Below are 23,521 nucleotides of genomic sequence, written 5' to 3' on the forward strand. Positions count from 1 at the left end.
TAAGATTGAAAGCTATCTGTGTGTTCAAAGTTGAACCTTGGATTAGCGCTTGGAGCTGTAATAAAGCACAGTGAAATGCTTTGCAAATGTTAGTTATTTCTCAGTGACCTAATGAGGAAGCTCTTTAAAACATTGTCATAAATTTCAAATAGATTACAACCCAAATCAACCTTTGGTTTTGGTGATTACTCTTGACTGACATCAGCAAAGATGAGTAGTTTTATTGCCTTTTGAAAAAACTGCAGAAGAATATTGTTGGGGGTTTTTTGTTTTTTTACTTTTTTTCCCCTTAACACTTTTGAAACAGATTCAAGAAAGGAAGGGATATCCCTTTTGAAAGGATCAGATCAGTCCAAGAAAGCCTCTCAGTCTGTGTGGGCTTTTACCTGTTTTTTCTTATAGAATTTTTGGACCATGAAAATTAGAATATAAGAAATTGGTTTCTTGATCTCTTCTTCTAAATGGAGATTGGTGAGATTTTGTGGCATTTGTATTTTGAATAATTGTTAGTATTAAATTGTGCACAGCACGGTATGTTTGACTGTGTGGTGGTGATGGATTCTGGTGCATGAATTACTCTGAATTCATGAATTACTCATGAATTACTCTTGTTCTGGCAAGCGGAGGGCAAGGTGTGTAGAAGGGAAGCTGACAGTGGGGACAGCTCTTTGGGAAGGGAGTGGAGTGTGTGTGCAGGTTGTAGGGAACGAACTCCAGATTCCTTTAATTGCACTGATTAATGTACATTTTGCAGGAATGAAGGACATACTTTACAGGAGTTTTATTCATGTGGAGCATACAGGTCCTCTTCTCCATAGCCTGCTCCAGAGCTGTGTGTTTCTTGGTTTTTCCTTCAGAACTGATCTGCCATCTCCTACTATTTTTTATTGTAATTTTTTTCTCTAAAATGCTTTCTTTATGCTTCTCTTTTTCTGTGTCTCTCAGTTCGATCTTTTACTGCAGTTTTCATTTCCCAGTACCCACTGAATCTTTATTTGGCTGTTTTAAAAACACCCCAGGTTTTAATCACTTTAGGCCATCTTATTACTGTTTTGTACCAATTGGCATTGCAACTTATCTGCAAAGTTTGTTACCATCTGGAAATGTTCTCTGTGGATCTCAAACATACTCAGTTCTGCTTCTGTCTCTGAGTAGTGTCAGAGCTAATTTCAATCTTTGCAGTATCCCACTAATCAAGACTTGCAGTCCATTTCTGTTTATTGCTTTAACTTCTGGGAACATTAGTCTAAATTGACACAGCACTTTTCAGTGTGGCAGTTGGAGGGTTTCCCAGCCCGAGGAATGCTCATCTTTTTATCTATTTATTTGTTTTTATTTTCTTCTTCAGGCTTTTCCGTTTTCTTATTATGACTAGTCATTGAGTTTCAGGTTATATTGTAGTGTTTCTGTCCAAGCCAATTTGAGTTGATTTTGGAGAGTAGCAGTCTTGAGAGAGTTTTTTGGTCAAATATTTTACTATTATTCATGTAGTACATCTGTTGTTTTGCCCTTCATCTGATCCTTTCAAAACTGCACGATAAAGCTGGTTGCTTTTGATTGACAAGACTTACTTGTGCCATCCCCCAGGGTGCTTATTTTCCATGATTCCAGTTCTCTCCCTGGTACAGTGATTTCCATTCCTTGTCCCCCATTCATTTATTATTGTATTTCATAAAATCATAGAATGGCCTGGGTTGGAAGGGACTTTAAAGATCATCAAGTTCCAACCTCCCACCACGGGCAGGGACACCTTCCACTATCCCAGGTTGCTCCAAGCCCCGTCCAACCTGGCCTTGAGCACTTGCAGGGGTGAGACATCCACGGCTTCTCCGGGCATCCTGTGCCAGGAACTCAGCACCTTCACAGGAAAAATTTATTTCTAATATATAATCTAAACCTGCTCTGTTTTAGTTTGAAGCTATTCTCCCTTGTCCTGTCACTCCAGGCTCTTAAAAATAGACTTTCTCCCTCTTTCTTTTTGGCTCCTTCAGGCACTGGAAGGCTGCAGTGAGGTCACCCTGAAATTTCTCTTTTCCAGGCTGAACAATCCCAGTTTTCCCATCCCTCTGCTCCTGCTGGTGCCTCCCCTGGGCTCTCTGCAGCAGCTCCAGGTCCCTCCTGTGCTGGCCAGGCTGGGGCAGCTCTGCAGGTGGGCTCTCAGCTGAGGGGCAGAGGGGCACAATCCCCTGCCCTGCTGCCCACGCCGGGCCCAGCCCAGGGCAGGGTTGTGCCGGCAGCTCTCGGGGCCGGGCAGGGCCAGCTCTGCCCCGCAGCTCCCCCAGGGCTCTGCCAGGGCTGCTCTTGACTTGTTCATCCCCAGACTGGATTGATCCTGGCGGTTGCCCCAGCACAGATGCAGCTCTAGCACTTGATCTTGTTCAAACCTCATGAGATGCCCATGTGCCAGCTGCCTGATTTCTCTGTGGATAAAAATTACTTTTTCAGAATAATTCAAGTCTGGATTGCTCTTTCCACTTCAGTGACAATTGTTTTCTCTAAAACCACTGCTCAAATAGTCAGTCTTCTCAAATCTTCAGTTGTCCTAGTGTTCTCATGGTCCACAACCTTGCTTGGTCTGGGATGAATGTGTATTGTTTTTATGACTTTTACTTCAGTACTTATTTTTATAAATCTTTGCTTTCTTGGCTTTCTTAAACAGCTTAAGTTTCTGTTGAGACGGCTTGAAACCATAATAGCAATTTGTATCCCTCCATTGATTGGTCATCTCTATCAGCATACACCTTTAAGTGAATGCTCCTGTTGGTGGTTTTGTAAGCATTGAAGTGCTTCTTTTTCCTCTTCTCTTTTTGATTCAGGTGTTTTGAGAAAAAAAAAATAAAACAGCACTAAGCAAATCTGTTGGATGATGCTGCACCAGAGTTTTTTAATATCCGGATGTGGCTTCAAACCACTGATTGAGATAGCACGTCTCATTTCAGTGGTGTGGCAGAGAATGTTGATAACCCCCACCAGGCATTTCTTATTTTACACTTTATGTAATGTGCTACTAGCAGTACTGAGTTCAGTGATATAAACTCCCGATAGCATTTTGAAATATCAGAGAAGCCAAGCTTTTCTTTTTTTATCAGGCGTGCCATGTGTTTTTCCTACAAGGACTTGGCTGCTGCTGGTAGGAAGGTGAGCTGCAGCAAAAGAAGTGTCCATGGGGGATTGCCAGCAGTGCTCCAGCAAGACTCTGCACCTCCACATTGCCTCCTGCTGTGCCACTGCCCGGCCTGAGGGCAGAACTCTGCTTCTTGTTGCCCTGCTTTTGGGAAGGTGCTTCAGTGAAAGAAACCTCAAGTGAAATACCTACACTAGTTCCTGTGTTCTTGCACTTCTGAAATTCCACATTCTTAGCTCTTGATGTTAAATCTTTTCCTTAGGTTTTTTTATTCTTTGTGACCTGTCTGTATGCTCAGGAAGGACTTTCTGAAAGAGTGTGGTCTCTCTTGAGAAACAAAAAAAGGAAAAACAAACCCAACTGGTCTGCTAAAATATGCTAGGGAAGTGTATCATTAATATTAATGCTTCTTAAAAGTTAAATGTGCGTGTAAAGCAGGCAGAATGTGTTTTACTGCTGTGTACCCCTTGCTGGAGCTCTGGCAGTCAGAGCAGGTGGTCACAACTGTCCTGGGGAACACCAGATGCTTCTTTGTCTGGCAGGGGCAATATGATGTCGTGGATAGTGTACAGTGTGAAAAGGTAGGTTCTGTCTTTTCTTTGTGCCCATTGAGTTGTTGTGTCAAGTTCATTTAATTTTTTTGTGGTTTGGCTTTCCTTACAAGTTGTGAAATGGGAATGTTATCATCCCTTTCCTTCAAAGCTGTTCAGGTCATCTAATGCTGCTGTAAAAATCAGTGCTGCTTTGTCTCATTCTGTTACCGTTTAATATGGGAGATGTGAGACATGCTACTCACATTCCAGAGCTCGCTATAGTGCTTTTATGTGTGAGATATTTCATACTGCTTGTTTCCCCCTCCCCCCCCATCTTGATGTTTTTCCAAAGTACGAGCAGAGCATCTGCTATTGGCAGATTTTGAATATAACTTCTTTTGTTAAGGAGCATGAATTGAGACCAGTGTTTGAGTGAAACACTTACTGTATATAGTGACCTAGAAATTACACTTAATACCTTAACCACTATAATTCTTATGTTCTTTTTTTTTTTTTTTTTGAGAAGAGAGCTTTCTAATGAGTATATGTCATCAGTTTAATGCTACAAGAAATCTTCCGGGGATTTCAGTGTGTAAACATTTCCTTAGTCACAGTTCTTTCTGTATAGAGCCCTTGACTCCACGGAAGAATTTTATTTGCAGAGAGGAATAAAGCAAAGGTTACCAATTGCAAGTTTTCTGTATTTTTGTTGGGTAGCTCTTGAAAGTATCTCTTAAATGTCTAATTGAGACATTGTTGCTTGAGGTAGAATTTATAGAAAGTCTAAAGACCTGTTCGTCTTTTGGAAATGCCTGTGGTGTGAATAGCTAAGCAGGAGCAGTGAGACTGTATACTTGAAGTGGATGAAGTAGGGAGGTCAGTGTTTGGCTTTTGCTAGGACTTACTGTGAGAATCTCCTACTGTGATTTCTGATTTCCTAAGGCCAATGGCCTGTATTGCTGCTCCTAGTTATTCTGATTTTGCATGATGTGTATAGCACTGGGAAGTCCAGTATCACGTACCCAGCACCTTGTGTCCAGCTTCATGCTTGTGAACTCTGCTGTTCTGCCCCTCAGACAGATGGGGCTTCACTTACAATCCTGCTTGCTTCCCAGTCAGATCAGCTTGAGTTGTCATCTTAATCTTGATTTCTTTTAAAGTCCATTATTTTCTCAGAATCCATCTTGCTGCAGACTGTATCAAAAGGAGCAGGGAGTCTGAGTTTACATGTGTGCAGGTAGTTTTGTCTTTCAAAGAGTGTAGCAGTAATCTTGAGAACTGTGGAAAGGGAGTACTATTAAGGTAGATAAAACATTGTTGGAGGCTGTCTGTGATACCAGCAAGCCCATTAGTACTCTTTTGTTTTAAATCTAGCTTGATGCCTTTTAAATTTCTTGTTTGAGATAGTGAAATTCCTTTTGGATGTAAAGGTGATGGCACTTTTTTGGACAAAATCAGGAACATCTGCTGGTGTCTTTTAAAGTGTGCTGTGTTGTTCTTCCTAGCAGTTCTTGACACCCTCTTGTTTGGTTAATGCTTTACCATCTGTTAACTTGATGATATTGTAATGAGAAGGGAGTTTATTGGTGAATCTCTGACAGCATTTAAACATTGCTTTTGCATCCCTTCTCTTTCAGCTCTGCATATTGTGATGTATTTCTATTCTTCTGCTTTAAATTTTGCCAAGGTTGTTACTCTGTGTTTGCAGTCTCTGAAATTTATACTCTGCTTTAAGCTCATTCTAGCAAGGACTGAGAAATGAGTTGTTGACTGTGTAGAACTTCAAGTGCTAAAGATTGTGTGTGTCCAATTGTCTCCTTGTGCATGTGCTTGCCCTCATTTAAGTGAGGAAAAATGTAATGTGTGTGTGTGCTGCAGTGCCACATACAGGTGCTACCTGCAGGATAATGTAAACATTTAATTTGCTCAAGACAAAGTGATTTTGCCATAAAGTGATGGTTTATATCTGTTACTCTGAATATGGAAGTCAGGGTTGAATAGAAGAAGCAGAAAGCTTTAATGTGAAGTTCACTAGTTTTAGCCTTTCTGTCTCACTGCATCATGAATCATCCTCTCCTGATTTTGTGATACAAGCTTGGACAATTTTTCATGTACTTGAGGCACTAAAACTTGTAGAACCTACTGTACCCTGAACATTATTGTGTAGAAGTCTTTGATATTGGTCTATTCTATTATTGTTCCAACTGTGTTAATCCTTACTTTTAATTACTGCTTGTGATAACATCACTTTCTGGTATCTACCAGGGGCTGTGGCTCCCAAGACAATAAGACTTGTGGATCTGTATTTTAATTGTAGGACAGTCTTCAGCATGGCATGTTGCTTTCTATGAGTACTTACTGTCTTCTTCCCTGACATAGTAGGAGTTCCTCAAAATGGTTGTTGACTGGTTATTTTGAGATTCTTACAGCTCCTTTTTAAAAAATGCATTAAATTAATGCTGTTGAGTTTTGCTGTTTGGTTGGGGTTTTTTTTGTTTTGTTTTGTTTTGTCCTGCTAAAGCCAGATACAGTGATTAGAAATGTAGGTAATTCCCATTATTTGCCCTAATATACATTCAGTGATAGCATGTGTGGTCAGCCATCCAGAATACTGCTTTGTTGTCTGTGCCATTTGATATTAAATTAATATTTAATTTTGCAGAAGAGCAGTTACATCACGTTGGTGCTTATGGTAGGCTGCACCTATTGCTTTATTTTTATATGTAACAGTGAAGTAAGGCAACCTTCTAGAATAGCTGCAAAACACAAACAAGGCCAGATGTGAGGACTTAAGGGATTCTCTGAAACAATTCAAGTCTTAACATTAGAGGTGTATAATTTGTTTAATATTCACAGTGAACATACCATTTGGAATATTTTTTTTCCCTACATGAATATTCTACATTCTAGACTATGCAGTAAGATAGCTAATCTTGAACTAGGAACTCCAACTGAAATGTTGAAGAAAAGCTAAATTGGGCTGCTTCAGGAAAAGCTGAATTTCATTTTAGAGCTGATCCACTCTAAAAACTAAAAACTGAAAATCTGTCCTAGAAGCATTGAAACAATAGAAATACCAAGCAGCCTTTAGGAATAAATGTTAAATATATTGAAGTTTGGATGAATGTTTAGATGCAAATGAAAGCACATACATAAAAATGTATATCAGCAATTAGGCTGCAAATATATTAGCAAGTGGCTTAGACCTGTTTCTTTCAGGAATAGCTCTCAGCTGTTATAAATTCTGTTCACAGTTTTTCTTTGGCATTTGTGATTTAGATCCATCTCATTTTACCTCTCTTCTGAATACAGTTCTGAAAACTAGAACACTTTTTATCATGTTAGTATTACAAGGCTATTGCTCCAGAGTCCTTTAGCATGCAAAGAAATGTTGCTTAATGGAATTCTTACAGTAATGTCAAATTTGTACAGATCTCTTAAGATTTGTGTTATGAATTCTTGTGCAGTGTAATGAACAAGAGGTTTAAAATGTTTTTAGACAATGAGACCAAGTTTTTATTTGGTTTAAAGTGGAAACACAACATGGTTGATAAACTGCTGCAAAGAAATTGTGATTTGAATTTTGTCCAAATATGTAAAAGCTTTAAAATAAATTTTGGCATATTTACAGATATACAGAACTGTCATTGCTGTTCATTTTACTGATGGATAAACAGAGGAGTCAGAGTTATATTCCAATTTGAGGATCACATCAAAGTGGAGCCAGTCCTAATAATATGGTCTGACAAAATCTGAACTGGTGTGATTTGGTTGTGATTTGATGAAGGATCTTGGTTTTTAAACATGCCATCATGTACCAACTGAATTTAGTGAAACCAAATGGAAAAGTTTATTCTAAACTTGGATTTTTTCACTAAGATGAATAACTGACTGGGATCTGTGATTACTAGTTTTTAATACTATGCTCCCTTACACTTTTGCTGGTGGTTTTTGTGTTTGATAAATGTGTGTTAGAGAAATGAAGTACAGTTACTGTAAGGTATTAATTTACTCTCTGACTTAATGTTTCACATTGGATTTTTACAGTGAAAGTTTTGTTGCTGCTCCCCCACCTCTTTTTTTCCATTGCTACCTGAGTAGCATTTTGTTTAAAATAAAGTTGTCACTTGTTGTCATTGAGGGATGAATCTCCAATATTAGGTTCTTAAATAAAACCATAGTTGTTAAAATAAGGCAGTGTATAAGAATTCAAATCTTCTTCAAGTATACCTTCACATCTTTAGGCCATCTTCAGCATTTCCCAATCAATCCCCTTGAGAGTAAGAAACCAAGTAGGTGATCTAGATGGGGCAGAAAAACATGGCAGAGAGAGGAGTTTCATGGGAAGCATCATCAGAAAGTAAACAGCTTAATGTTTAACTCAAAATAACTCAAGCTTTTCACTGGAAATTGGGATGGATTGTAAGTGGTGAACCAGAGAAGTCTCTTCTTTAAGGCGTTCTTTGTGGCTGAAAATGAGAAAAACTAGGATCATATTCATGTAAATTAATATCAGTGCAGGACTCTTATGTTTTCTTTCTGATGGCCTTGAACTCTGAGATGCCAGATTTTTGCCTAGATGCTTGGCCAGGAGTTTGGAGTTGCTTATTTCCACTGTAAGAGAAAAAGATAATTCCTGTTATTCTGGAAGTTAACTATTGACAATTCTAATTAACACTGGTATTTGCTTGGCTGGAGTTATAAAACTATAGGGGAAAGATATTGAGCCTTTTTAGGGCTGCCTTTTAGATCCAATTATTCTCTGTGGGTTTTTGCCAAGTTGTGTTGTCAGGGAATCTAAACAATTTCGCACACCCAAAGCCCCTTCCTGAGGCCTGTAAAAATTAGGTCATTGCTTCTGTTCACATCTGTTTACAAAAGGGCTGGGGTTTATTTTTTGTAGGTAAATAAGCATGATTCAATAATATCTAGGATCATATCTTCCACTTGGGTAATCCTTCTCATTAATTTATGTCTTGCTGTGGGGTTTTTTGCACATAGTCTCTGCAGTGATTAATCAGAATTCTAAAACTGGCAGCCCATAGCAGCATTACAAATGACAAAGCCAAACCTAAAAGTTGTAACCAGTTAACTTACTCTAGCTTCTTGATAGTCATTTGTAGAGAGAAGTACTCCTCATCCCTGGGAAGTATCAGATGTACTTGAAATGATGGCAACTGAATGAAATTTCTGATTTTCATTATGTCAAGTGAGCATTTCATGGAAGATACCCTGTGGCAATTGTGACCAGTGCTAGCTTTAGCCTGTTTTGCATTCAAATTGGATAAAAATGGGTAGTGAGCCCCGTATCTGCTCAGGAACTCTGCGCTAGTACTTTTTACAGTAACTACCATGTTGTGCATAATTATCTTTCATTGACCCCTGCTAAACTGGGGGAAAATGGAAGAGAGTACAGAGAATATGGAAAGGTATCATTGAGGATGACAGAATCATTGAATGGCCTGATTTGGGTGGGACCTTAAAGATCATCGAGTTCCAACCTCCCACCATGGGCAGGGACACCTTCCACTATCCCAGGTTGCTCAGAGCCCTGTGCAGCATGGCCTTGGGCACTGCCAGGGGTAGCCACAGCTTCTCTGGACACCCTGTGCCAGGGCCTGCCCACCCACCCAGGGAGGAATTTCTTCCCAGTATCCCATAACCCTCCCTCTGTCAGTTTGAACCCATTTTCCCTTGTCCTGTCAATCCCTTGTAAATTGTCTCCCTCCACCTTTCCTGTCAGCTTCTTCAGGTACTGGAAGGTCACGATTAGGTCACCCTGAAGCGTCTCTTTTCCAGGCTGAACAATCCCAGCTCTCCCAGCCTTTCCTCCCAGCAGAGCTGCTCCATCCCTGTGAGCATCCTGGTGCCTCCTTTGGACTCTCTCCAGCAGCTCCAGGTCCTCCCCAGGGCCCCAGGGCTGGGGCAGCTCTGCACATGGGGTCTCACCTGAGCGGGGCAGAGGCCCAGAATTGCCTCCCCTGGCTTGCTTTGCTTCTCTTGCTTCTCCTTCTCCCTGACCTTTGGTTGCTTTCTATACTGCTTTTCTGTATGTGACAGCATCGCATTTTTTGGCTCTAATATAGACTTCATGTTCACTTTTTCCTTTCACCTCTATGGTTCTGCAACAGAACTGGTCTTAGAAATCTTCCCAGTGGGAGAGGCAGCTTCATCACTGGAGCATCATGGCTCCTGTGGGATGGTAGTTTGTGGGAAGTGTATATGAATTTATTTTTCCATCTAGTTGGAGGTGCTAAATGACTGTATAAAAAAAGTGAGGCAGAGCTGTGAGTGATTCAGAGAGGAGCTGAGAAGTCTGGCTCTCAAGTTCATGCTAAGAGTCTTGCTGACTTTTGAGATAGCAAGAGGAAGATGAGCAGGGAGGTACACATCTGGGAATCGTGGCAGCTTGTCATTAGGTGTGATGAAGGCAAAAGTATCTCAAAGATGACCTAGTTTAACAACTGAGGGAGAGGATGGAGGATTGTGGGAAGCTGCTATTCTCTTTCTCTAAGAGAAAAATTCCTCAGCCTTGAAAGAACAATGAGCCACTTTTGTTCTTCAAAAGAGTCATAGCGTACATGAAAAGAGATGTTGGAGGGATTAAAGCTGGAACGGATTAATATTAACCATAACCAAAGAATTAGATTAGTAGCTGTGTGCTGTGGCTACACAATTATAGAAGGCAACTAGCAACAACAGGAAGAAAAAAGTTGAGAAAGAGCTTGTGAAAGGAAAGAAATTTTCTTATTGGAGTGATGGAAAATGAGACCTATTCTTACTTTAACTGCATTAAATGAAGTCAATAAAATCCAGCACACTTGTGGGTATACTTCTATGAAATATTTACTTTACACTAAATAGTTCTTTGATTTAAACAATGCAGCCAATTATAAAAAGGTGCTTTGGATGTATTGCTCCAAAGAGCATACATTACCATAAATTACCATTGGCCATACATTAGCTGGTTTTACAGCTGGGATTCTTCTGATACCAGATGAATTGGTTAAAACTATAAAAGAGAACACAGCTGGAATGCACTAAATCTGTTCATCATGTTTCTGGATTATTAAAATACTTCAGTGTGTGAGGAATGAAGGAAGAATAAGGAGATGCTTGTAGGAGAAACAGTATGCAAAAGTTGGAGGTAAGGCTACTATAATATAGAGGGTATGTAAAGATTAGAGGATATAGTGGGTTTTTTAAAATTTTATGTGAGATAAGCCAAGGAGAAAAGATAAATGGTAATTGCTTAGAAATATCTGTCACTGATAGGAAGAGTCTACACGAGGAGTGTTGCAAAAGGGAACATAAAATGAGATAGTTTTGTGTTACTTTTGAGTAGTACTTTCACAGATAATAATTTTTTTTTAAATCTGTGATTTTCTGCTTGAGAACGTCATAAACAGTTTCATGTTGTTCATGTCACAGCCCAGTACTGTTTGGAGCATGAAGAAATGTAAGTGATAAAGAAGCACACAAGATTAAAAAAAATGGACATTAGGCAGTGCTGCAGCCTCCTGGTACTGCCAGCAGCTCTGCCACGTGCCTGTGGTGTGGAGCAGCTCCTCAAGGTGCTGTTTGCCCCACACCTCTGATGGTCTTTGGCCTCCAGCCTCATTTATTCTTTCCCCAGATGGTTTTGTGCTCTTGTTGTGTAATGTTTACACAGCTGGAGCTTTGGTCTTGCACGCACCTCTTGCTCTCCCACTGTTGCTCAGGAAGCAAAATGCACAGGATCCTCCAAGCTCCAGCACCAGGCATGGGGTTTTGCCTCCCATTTTCTTTACTCTGAAAGTAATGTTTTTTTCATGGAAGATATAAACTGGGTGACTTTATTATTTTGAGATCACATTTTCAGGATTATAGAGGTTGTATTTATTTCAGTGTAGGGGACATGGAGATTTTAATCAGAGACTGAAGTCTCCTGAATAACTGGCTGCTACCATACAGTAAAGGAATGAGCAGCAGTACAGCCACTGGTACAAAAGACAGCAGGAGAGCCCTGGAGGGACTGACTGCAAGCAGATCCTTCACGTTCTTCTTGCCTTTACAAAAATGTCTCTGGCTGGATATCAGGAGAAAAGAGTAGAAGAAATTTAGTTTTGAACATGGACCTGTAAAGTTGCCCACTGTGTTGCGTTAGAGGAGTGGATCTCTGGTGTCCTGAGGAATAGAGGCAGCAGAGCCCATGTCTTAATAGCCCTCAGTCTGCTAGATGGTTACCAGGGTAAAAAAATGAATGTTTAATTCACTCTTTGAATGTAACACAGGACAGGCTGGTCTTCTGTTATTTCCACATCCTTCCAAAGTTTGATGAGTTGGAAAGTTATGTATAAGTGGCATAGCAAAAGTCCCTAACAAAACTGTTTTGCATAGAATGGGAAAACAGCACTTTTGTTCTGAGGAGACCATGCTATCAGCATGGACTGGATTAAAGCACACTGATTTTTGTAGCTGTGGCAACTTTCTTTGTAATCTCCTATTTTGAGAAATAAAGATAAGATTAGTAAAACATTCCTCATATCTGATTCTTTTGTTGTGATAGTAGAGAATATTATTTCTTTGTCTGTGGCCTTATTAAATGTAAGAGCAAAGCTAAACCCAAATATTTCTTTCTGTTGTTTTCCAAAGGATTCATCCCCCTGAATTTTTCAAGAATAAATATGCTGTGGATGAAGCCCACTATGTGACTGAGGTGAGTTGTCTGTGTCTCTGAATATTTTTTTCTGTGAATACAAAATCAATGAGTGGCAATGACTTTGCTTAATTTTAGTCCCCTTCTTACTGAATGTCTCCTGACTTGGTGGGATCTTCTCTCCCTTCCCTGTTATTGGAAAATGTCCTTTTATCTTACAAAGCACTTGTAATTTTTTCTAAGGCTGCTCTTTTCATCTGATCATAGTTCTTAATCCAAAGGCAGTCTCATAAACGTGTCCTGTGCATGATGAGACCTCTCAGTGTGTGGCTTTACCCAACTAAAACATGTTGCTAAATACATTTTTTTGAATGCCTTGGAGATTTGTGGAGATTGCTGTCAAGGAGGTTCCAAGTCCTAGCTCAGACTTAAGAGCCTACATTCATTTTATACCTCCAAAAAGCTGTTGGGAAAGGCTGCCTCCCTCACTCTTATTTTCTATAGAATCATCCTATTACTTGAATAATCAAATATATTCACATTTCTGGGTACAAGTGTGCCTTGCCTAGTTAGGTTTCTGATTTAATTTCTGAGCAGATGTTTGTACACTTGTGCACCTGGCTAGCAATCATTTCTGTGGCAGGAAGGCCCAGCAGGTGAGGACAGTATTCCTGCCAAGCCCAGTGTGTGACTTCCATGGAGAGCAGCTTGAAGAAGACTCCTCTGATTCTTCTCTTCCCATAGAACACTAACTCTGACTCTCTAGACCAAAAGTTTTGCTCTCATCAGCTGTGAGGAGGTTTCATTTAATTTTCATAACGAGTCCAAGCAACAAAGTAAAGTTTGATCTGAATATCAGAAGCTGGGAGTGGAGTGAGCTGTAGAAAGGTTGATTGTGTGAGTTGGAGTCTTGTAGTGTTCAGGTGCTCCAGTGCTCATCTATCAGATGGTGAAAATTGCAAGTGGCAAATACATGTTTATTTTTAAAAATCAAATTTTAAAAAATTATATTCACCTTAGTCATTTTGGGTCACTTTCTGTCAACAAATGTCTTTATTGCAGTTCTATTCTCTGCTTTTTTACTGATTAAAAATTTCATTGATGGTAAAAAGAGCTCTTTCTGTGGACCAGTAAATAAATTTAAAAATTAAGGCTGCTTTTGACCTGGACTGCATGTATTGAAGTGGGAAGCTGTTGAAGCTTGCAGCATAACTGTTCAGCTCTCAATGGTTCCTTCAGCTTTTGCCTTTTTTGCCAAGGAATTGGTTTTCCACCATCAGGAGACCAGGGGCCTTTTTTATAGAATAGCTTTACATCAGTGAATGACCAACGTGTGTAAGTGTGTTATCCTGATATTTCATGGGATTAAGAAATGAAAAAAAAAAAAAAAGGGTGGAATTTATTTTTTTGAGCTTCACTGCCATATACTTTCTTTTGTTAATGTTAGTAGTGTACTATTAAGGTGGTTTAAAGTTGATAGAATATTGCTCCATGAAGCTGTCATGTGTTCAGTGCCTCAAGATATGTGTAATTCAGCACCCACCCTTCTGCAGCTGCTCTGAAAGCCCAGCACTCTACAAGTCCAGTGATTTTGTTCTCAGTTTGTGAATGCTTGAAGGAGGCTGAAGGAGCCTAATAAAAGGTTTGGTTAGTAGAAGTGACCCAGTGAATATAACAGTAAATATTCTTGGCTAAGCATTTAGCACATTGTAACATCATAATATCAATGCAAATATGTGCAGGATAGAGCACCCTGATGTTCCTTATTTTTGTGTGACATTACAACCTTTTTGCTCCTGTGTTGTGTCTTCCTAATGATGACAATAGACATGAGTTATAATTGGTATTTAAGTCTTTAAAGGACACAATGAACTTGGTCACTGTCAGTATTTTGTATTCTGCTGTCTCTTGTTCCATGTCTCGGGTAATGCTACAATATCTGAAAGGTAGCAGAGGAGCATTTTTGTCTTTGCAGCTCATTTACTTTATGTGCAGTGAATACTGATGAAATTGGTATCAATGTGGTTATATGGAAGAAAAAAAAGACAAATAACAGTATTCTAAACGCTCTTTCTAGATATCCAGTGTATTGGCTTCGAAGAAACCTGCTGTACTTCTCACTTTGGTAAGTCATATTTGGAAAGTGCTAAATTTCTTCAATAAGGATACCAGTTTATGTAGCATTTCTTTGCACTGTCATTCTCTATTTTTTCCTCCCCATCTTACACCAAATTGGAGCTAACCTGAATAGAACACTCTAGTCTTCTGGCCCCTCCATGGTTTCAAGATCTGTAGCCTCTGGCCTCATCCCATCTGCATTCTGTCTGCCAAAAGCTGCATTGGTTTTCTGGTAAAACATGACAAGCCTATCGACCACAATGGCCTCCAGCCTACCTTCACTGACTCCAAACTCCTTTTTCCTTTCATGCTGTTCTGGCCATGTCATGAGCATGTTTGGGCCTTTCTGTGGGAATCCCACAAGGATTCAGGGAATACTTTTTCTGCATAGAGTGGTTTAGTAAGAACAGCTTCTGGGAGGAGTGAGGCAATATCAAATGCTTGCAAAGTGTTTTGAATGGTGCTTGCTTATTTCTTGGGAAGAAGCATGAATGAGTGGAGGTGAAGACTGCTAGTTTCTCCTTCCCATCACCTCTCTCCCAAAAGCTCCCCTGCTTTACAGGTGTTTTGTAAACTCCAACTATCTGTTTTATTGTGTCTAATATTTATAAAAATTATTTGCTGACTCTGAGCTTTCCCTTACAGCAGATGCAGTTGCTGCTCCTGGATTTCTTGTTTTCCCATGATAGAGACCAGACAGAAATCATAACAAAAATATCCTTCTTTAGGGAGTTACATGGCCTTAGATCTGAATTCTTTATTCATTAAGAACAGAGGCCCTAAATAGTTTCCAGTCTTTCTTTCACTTATATTTGTATACACACATATACTCTTAAGAGATGCCCCTATGGCTTAATTTCATGTTCTTTAAGAGAAATTCGAGAAATGGAATGTTTGACTATCTTGTGCTTCTTACTGTGCATTTCTTCACATGGAGTTGTTGAGTAGTTATCACTCTGGGAGCATCCTGTTGTAATCAGGAATTTTCACATAATTTGTGGCTGAGAGGAGGGTGCTGTGGTGCTTTCACATTCCTCCCACTGCTGTGAAGTATTCAAAGAAGGGAAGAGCACTTCTCTGTCTGCTGCTGAATGGAAACCTGGTCCTCTCCTCCTGTGGTCTCGTTCCAGAACTGCTGCTCTGCAGGGTTCCCCAGGCACATGTCAGAAGTGTTCATCTGCTGTGTAGCAGCCAAAATACTCTTGCTTGAATGGAAAGCTGTAGGGGAGCAGCAAGCAAATTTAAATAGTAACATTGCCAAGGCAGGGCATAACAATTTGTTTTAATATTAAATTACTTTAGAAGAAGCTTTGCCTAGTTTTCATTCTCTTGCCCTGTATAATTATATTATAGGTCTCACACCTCTCTCTCAAGACATAAAGGCATTAGAAATCAAAGCTTGTCTTGTTCCTAAGCAGCACATCCTGACCTGAGTTCTGTGCTGGTCTCCTATGGAACTAATTATTTCTTATATTGAACTGTGTTTGAACAAACAGCTGGGGGATTTTATTTATAGTGATTCAGATAAACTTATGTGTAAGTTTTCCCAAATACTTACTGCAATCAAGTTCTCCCCATGATTAAAATTTTAAATACACATATTTGGCTCAGAATCACTGTCCTTTTTTACTCTTTTTCCTCCCAGCGTGGTGTTAATACTGATAGTGGAAATGTCTCCAAAGAAGCTTCCTTTGAGGGAATCAGCCAGTAAGTGACACAGCTTTTTTGTACATTAATTGTTACATGGTTATGTTGAATTCATTTTAAATTTCAAATTAAATTATGCTTTTTCTTGATGAAAGGATGTTGAATGGCAGATCAGATGCCAAATAAAGAAGTTTTGATACATGTTTCTAATGACTTGAAATACAATTGGGTTTTTGTTTTTTTTTTAAATCTCTCTTGCATCTAAATTAATCCACATTTTCTCTTTGTCTGTGTTTATACTGTAGCTATTTAAAACCAAATAGACCCGTCCTCATATATCCATTTCCACTTTTGGGATTGGAATATTTGTTTTTCAGATTGAAGAAAAATTAATCTTTAAGAGTAGCCTCTTTCTCTTACTAAGTTCCTTGTACATTATTAATCTAGGTATTATGGATTCTGGTAATGCACAGTCTTCTGAAAAAATCTTACATTACAGGTGTAAAATAAATTCACAAATCACATAAAAAAGGAATAATCATTTCTTTGTCCAGATGTGAGCTTTTGTTGTCCCTTAATGCTGTCTTTTTATGAAGTTTGGCTACTACTGAGGTGAAAATGTCTTCCTGCATGCAGTATTTTGCATGGGCAGTAAGTAGAAATACATCACAGCTTGCTCTGGTCTGTGAGGATGTTGGCCTCAGTTTTTAATGAAATACAACTGTCTGTTCTGTTACGATATCTTTTAAAGAAGATCATTTTCTGGTTTTAGCTCAAGTGTATGGCAAAAAAGAAACAGACCACCCTCATTAAAAAGCCTGTTAAAATAAGCAGTTGTGCTGAGATGTTGATCATTGACTCCTAGGCACCTCACTATATTTTTTCCCATCCTCCTCTGTCAGCAGCATGCTAATTCTACAGAGAGGATGGTAGGGCACAGAATTTGCTGCGAGTCTGGGCACTCATTTGTATAATCTGAGCATGCTTTTCTGCTGGGATTGTTTCTTTGTGTCAAGCAATCTGAAATCTGATTTCATAATTACTTAGTTGTCCCCTCTGTATCCTAAATGGGAGTTTAATGGTTCTGTCAGAGATATTGGGAACAAGGTGCCAGGCATTTAGACATCTTTTGCTGCCCACTGAGTTAAATATTAAGTATGCCACAATACATGCAGGTCACTTCTGTTGAGTGTTTGGTGTCCTCTCTGCTGTTACAGCCAGTGTGAGTTCTGTTGCTTTGTCCAAGATGGTCATCTTACACTCTCCACATACAGGCGGACTGCAAAATCTGTGTGGAGCAATATCTCCAGTTTTATCTGATACACCTCCACGTGAAATACAAACAGTTATTAGCTTCTTTATTGCAATGATGTACAAACTCTGTTTGAACTACCAAAACCCCCTTTTTTACCCTGAATTTCACTAAACTCCGTTTAAAGAGTTTAATTAATGGCCCATTCACTAGTCAACATTAAGTTAGGAAGCCACTCCATTTAGCACTTCATTTGAGATTTTAATAGAGTGTCTCCTACAACACTGAATGGTATTTAAGCATTGGCTTCCCGGTGCTGAACGTGCTGTCCATGTGCTCCAGGAGGAGTGCTTCTCCATTCCTAGCAGGGATTTCCAGCTGTCAGCAGATATTTCTCTTTGAGACTTGGCACATGTTCATCCCTCTGCACCCCTAGGCACTAGGTCATTCATTTTAGCTGCCTTTGACAGGTCTGGTTGGTACCTTCCCCTCCCAAGCTCACAGTATGGAAGAGCATGCACCGATTTTGTTGTTGGATCAACTCCCCTCTTCTGACAGAGACCATGCCTTCAAACCACTTGTCACTCCAGTCTTTCTTTGATCTCCCTGGTTCTGTTTGTGTCTTCTCCTGGGCTGTGGTGGCTTTGGTGGGCTCGTGCTTGGTCCATGTGCAGGGGGTAACTGGTGGTCTGGAGGAGGGGGTGAGCTTCCTTTTGAACTGCTTGCCTCAGAATTTTGTAACTGTCTGTATAAACCAATCCATTTTATATTTGGTTTCAATACAGACCCAAACCAAATTCAACTTTCCTGCTTTCCTGTTTCTCCACCTCTCCTGTAGCAAATATTTCCTTTATAGAAAGATATATTTCAGATGTATTGATTGTTTCCAAGAGGATTACACCCAGATCAATGTGTTCCTCAAACTGTGCTCCCTCCTGCCTGCCTGTGCTCCCTTCTGGCTGTGCCTTGCTGGCTCTCTCAGTCCTCAGCTCAGCCAGGCTCTGCCCTGACCATGATGCTCTATTTTATGCCTGATCTCCTGTTTGTTTTGTTTTCTGGCTTCCTGGTCAAGATCTAATTTCTTGCTAGGACCATTTTGTGTTTCTCTTACTCCCATATGTCTTTTTTTCACTTAGGCTGATCTGGCCCAGTGGGGGTGGGGGGTGTAGGGGGTGTTTCATGATGGATAATAATGAAAATAATGTCTAGTTTCCTGAAAAAAGGTCAATCTTGCTCTCTTTGCAGGCTGTTCATCTGCTTCTGTCAGAAGCTGTCTTTTTCTTGCCCTAGTGATATTGCTTCCCTGCCTTACTTTTTGAACCTTTTGAACTTCTTCTGGAGCATTATTACCTAAGCTATTTGGTTAATTTTTCTACTGTCATAAATAGTCATTTGAGATAAAATGACTGCTGTGATCGTGGGTTATTCCTGTGCCCTGCGGATCACCCGGAAGTTATTTTTATCATGCTAGCAGTAGCTAAGCTTGATTCTATCCTGATTATAGAATCTATAGTGGTGAATTATTTCATAGTTTCCATTAGTTTCGCTCTCTCATATAGCAAGGGATGTTGCCCTTGAGAAAAGCATGTCTGTTGCTGCAGGCTGTGGGAACAGAGGCCAGTGGTACACGGAAAGTTCCCTGCTCAGCAGAGGGTCACTGAGGGACCAGCCTGGGACAAGGATTGAGACAGGAGACCTGGACCATGTCCTGGTGCTGCTCCAGGTAACTCTCCTCAGGTCAGCTCTGTTTGCAGCTCTTCAGAATCCTGCAGAAGGGGATTGCTCACTTGCCCCAGAAGGCTGAAGCATAGAAGGCAGATTTCTAAAGTAGTTCTAGTGCTTTCTTGTCTAGAAGTTCATATTTCTGTTTACTAATAGAGGCCAGTTCTGTGTTTGCAGGTTTTTTCCCCTAATTCATGGATCCATTATTCAAATGTGCAGGATTTTCTTTAATCTAATCATGTCAGTTATTAGGCCTTGTAAAAATGCTTTGACAGGATGTGACTCACCATACAGAAAATGTATTTTTAACCTGTAGGGTTGAACAGTAATGTGCCATATACTTTAAAGCACTGTTGACTAAATCTTTGCTCACTGTGTTGGCAGGGTTTTTTTTTCACCCTCAGAGTCAATTGAGGTAAATGATGGACAGTTTAAGCAATGTTTAAAGTTTTGCAGTGAATTCCTCCTTTCGTATTGGATAGCCAAATCAGTTCATTAGGACAAAGAATCTCCATGTTGAACAAGAGAAGAAAATTCTAATATTGTGTATCAATATGTTTTAGATTGTTATCACTGTAGACACACACAGTGTATTCATTAAGCTGACAGAAAGAGGTCTCATTATACAGTGCTTTTATATGGGAGGTGTAGATTTCTAGGGTTATTTTAACTAATGAATTTGTCTTGCATGTGAAAGGACAACTCAGTATGAAATCAATTTGGACATGCCTTAAAGTGTAGTATTTCTGAGTTCTGAATTGATTAATTGGGAGCACTAATATGTTACAGATTGCAACTGTAGCAAATGCCAATTTGTTTTCTTCCTCAAGACCACATATCTCATCATCTAAGTATTGTCAATTTGCAAATTGCAGAAAAATGTAGAATTATATTGCACTGCCTAATCCTCCTAACATGAGGATAGTACATGTTTTGTTACGAGTAAGTTGTTTGCTGTCTAGTGATGGGAGGCCTTTGCTGGGAGGCCATGGTCAGGGGATTTTATGTAGGGGTTTTGTGCCCAAATTATGTGAATTAAACACCACTTGTATACTCATATTGTTGGTGGTGAAAAGCTCTTCCTGTTGAGTTTAAGCAGTAACTTTCAGGATGTGGTTGGTTTGTTTAGCTGCCTTGCTGGTAGATGTCCTGGTGCTGGCCAGGACAGGGTTGGTTTTCTGCAGTGTTCAGGAGGGGGCACGGCCAGGACCCAGGTGTTGTTCTGTCCCAGCTCATCTCAGGGCTGGGGCTGGGGAAAGGACTCTCTCTTGCTTTGGAGAAGAAGGGTGTTCCTTCCTGCAGAGAAATGTGGTGGGCAGAATGGTCCCATTCGGTGTTTTGTTTATTGTCAAGGGTTTTCCATGTAAATATTTTCTTTGACTTACACCTTTTGTTCTTGATTTTGTTGATGTTGCTGGTCATTTTCTTATTTCATTGCTGTTTCCAGAAAATTATTCTTGTCTCAACCCATGATCTTTGCCTTTTGTACTTTCACTTGGAGGGGGAGGGGAAGCAAGTGGCACTGTGGTTCTAGTGGGAGCACTAAAGAAAGAAAATGGGATGACTTTTGAAGGACTATTCTGCTCCAAAGGTTTGAGAGTTCATCCCTGAACAGATACAGGACCCTGTTAAAGTGAAAAAATATGTGACAAGAGAAAAGCTGCGGCAATTCCAGAAAGGCACAAAGTTATGCAATATGCTGGGCTCTGGCTGTGATTTATCAGACACTAGACAGCACCCTCAGGGGCAGGAGGAGGAAAGCAGAGCAGCGGGTGCTGTGAGCACTCCCAGCTGCAGCTGAGCCAGAGGAACAACCTGTGCTGGGAGCAGTTGCACCTGAAAAGAAATCCAAGACAATCCATTTGCTTCCTGAGGGATGAAGAGGAAGCAGGGCCCTCAGAACACGAGGAAGAGGCAGAGCCAGAGATAATCAAATCCCTATCCCCAGGTGAGCTGGGAGATGTGCAAAAAGATTTCAGCTACCAGCTGGGAGAGCCCCATGTAACCCAGCTGATCCAGTGCTGGAATATTGTGGGCCACAATATGAAATCAAGGAGGGAAGCCAAGCAGCTGGGGTCCCTGTCCCAGGATGTGGAATTGACCAGGGGATTAGAAAATAAACAGAAACTCAGTCTCTGGAGTCAACTCCTGTCAAGCATGAGGGAAAGGTATTCTCTCGAGGACGGTCTAATAATGCAAAGAGAGAAGTGGAACACCATGGAGCAAGGTATCCAGTACCTGAGAGGGTTAGCTGTGCTAGAGGTACTCTATAAGTATTCAGAGCAGTCCCCTATAAATCCAGATGACATCCGGTGTACACAGCCACGTGGCAGAAGTTCCTATGGAGCCTGCCATCGCTGTGTGCCAACTCACTGGCAGTGAGGTCATGAAATAGGAACAGTCAGTGGATAATTTGGTTATCAAATGCAAGCTGTATGAAGAAAGTATTTCTTACTCAGCACGATTCTGCATCACATCTGTGGAAAGACTGTCCAAAGATATCCAACTATTTAAAGAAGACCACCAAAAATTTAAAGAAGTGTCCCATGCCCTGCCAGTACAGACCAGTCGCTGGTATTGGGAACAAGTCTCAAGACTTGCTCGAGAGAGAGGGGACACACCCTGAGGTAATCCGTGGTTTTACCTGCATGATCACGGAGAGGACATGAGGAAGTGGGATGGAAACCCCACCCCTGCCCTGGGAGCACAGGGATGTGAGTTGAGAGGGGGAACAACCACCACAGGAAATTAGTGAAGGATAAGAGCAGCTCCAGTTTCCAGTGGGCAAGTCCTCAGACAGAAGGGCTGGTGTTACTTATTATCAGTTGGCACTGAAGCACAGCTCCTCTGGCAGTCCGAGTGCCAGTGCGGGGCTGGATGTTCAGAGGAGAAGTCCCTGCCGCACATCCTGGCCCTGATGCCGTGTGGAGTAAGTGGATGGCTCTGATCACACAGCAACCTTGAACAGGAAACCCCGGTTGCCCAGGGATCTTGAAAGTTACCAGGAACTGGCTTGAAGGTGAAAATTTCAGGTTAGCATCATAAGAGGAGGAGAAGGTGACGTGCTGAGGAGGCCCCACCATGTACTCAGCTGTCGGAAGAGGAACAGCGATGCTCTCTCTTCACTGCTGTGCCACAGAGATAACTGAGAATGGAAAGCTGCTGCATGGAGTCCTACCCCATGAGCCACAAAAGCTCTTGAGGGACGAGGTGGATCAAGTCAGGTTGCAGAGCTGAAAGCCTCCAGATGGCCTTGGATATCACTGAAAGAGAGAAGTGGCCAGCACTGCCTCTACACTGGCTCGTGGGTGGTGGCAAATGCCCAGTGGGGGTGGCTGGACTGGTGGGAAAAGAGCAATTGGCAGCAGAGAGGGGAAGGCCATGAGGGCTGCTGAACTGTGGCAAAACATCAGTGCTGGGTGGAGAACATGGCCAAAGCCCTTCCTGTAGGGCTGCTGGAGGACATCACACCAGCAGACAGGTGGATTGGGCTGCCAGGTTAAAGGGTCTCAGGTGGATCTGGACTGGTCAGGCTGAGTTATTTCTGGCTTGGTGGGCCCATGACACCTCCGGTCATCAGGGAAAAGATGCAACATCCAGATGGGTTTGTGATCGAGGGGTGGCTTTAACCACAGACTCCATCTCCCAGGTTATCCATGACTGAAACGTGCACTGCAGTCAAGCAGGGCCAAAGGGGTAAAGCCTCTGTGGTGTGAGGGACAGTGGTGCAAACATAAATAAGGGGAGGGCTGGCAAATTGATGGCATCATGCTCCTGTCAGAGCCCCCAAGGCAAGCTCTTCGTGCTGACAATGGTGGAAACAACCACTGGATGGCTGGAGATGAATCCTTTGTCTCACACCACTGCCTGAGGCACAGTCCTTGAAAAACAAGTTCTGTGGTGACATGGCACCCAGAAAGAGCTGAGTCAGGCAGTAGGACTCGTTTCTGAAGTGGACTCATGGACACCCTGGCCAGAGAGCCCAGGACTGGGTGGGCGTTTCATATTCCCTGTCACAGACCTGCCTCTGGCAAAGTGGAACGCTGCAATGGACTGTTCCAAGGCACACTGAAGGCAGTGGGTGTGGGACCTTTGGACACTGGGACCCACATTTAGCAGAGGCCACCTGGTTAGTTTTCACTAGAGGCTCTGCCAGTGGAGCTGGCCCTGCTCAGTCAAAAGCTCCCCATACCTTAGCAGGGGATAAAGTCCCTGTGATGCTTATGAGAAATGTGTCAGGGAAGGCAGCGTGGATTTGTCCTGCCCCAGGCAAAGGCAAACCCATGTGTGGGATTGCTTTTGCTCAAGGTCCTGGGTGCACTTGGTGGGTGATGAAGAGGCATGGGGAAACATGATATTCACCTTGAGGGGATTTGATTTTTGGGTGAGAACAGTTTGTAATGTTGAATTGTATAATACTGGATGCTGAATGGCACTGTCACTGTGTGCCATTACTACCAAGGACAGTGAGCATGGATTGCTCCCAG

The 23,521-nt window shown here is 41.3% G+C and overlaps 1 protein-coding gene across 3 annotated transcripts in view; it reads left to right on the forward strand.

The window, feature by feature from the left end:
- The window catches only part of PEPD (peptidase D), a 146,354-nt gene that overhangs the window by 10,392 nt on the left and 112,441 nt on the right, over positions 1-23,521 (forward strand). For all 3 annotated transcript variants that reach the window (XM_068202488.1, XM_068202486.1, XM_068202487.1), the window contains 3 exons: positions 12,292-12,355; positions 14,373-14,420; positions 16,059-16,120. In XM_068202488.1, the coding sequence (XP_068058589.1) occupies positions 12,292-12,355; positions 14,373-14,420; positions 16,059-16,120 (174 nt within the window). The remainder of the gene's footprint in view (positions 1-12,291; positions 12,356-14,372; positions 14,421-16,058; positions 16,121-23,521) is intronic.

This window comes from Anomalospiza imberbis, chromosome 12 (assembly GCF_031753505.1).
Source record: "Anomalospiza imberbis isolate Cuckoo-Finch-1a 21T00152 chromosome 12, ASM3175350v1, whole genome shotgun sequence".
Taxonomy (NCBI): domain Eukaryota; kingdom Metazoa; phylum Chordata; class Aves; order Passeriformes; family Viduidae; genus Anomalospiza; species Anomalospiza imberbis.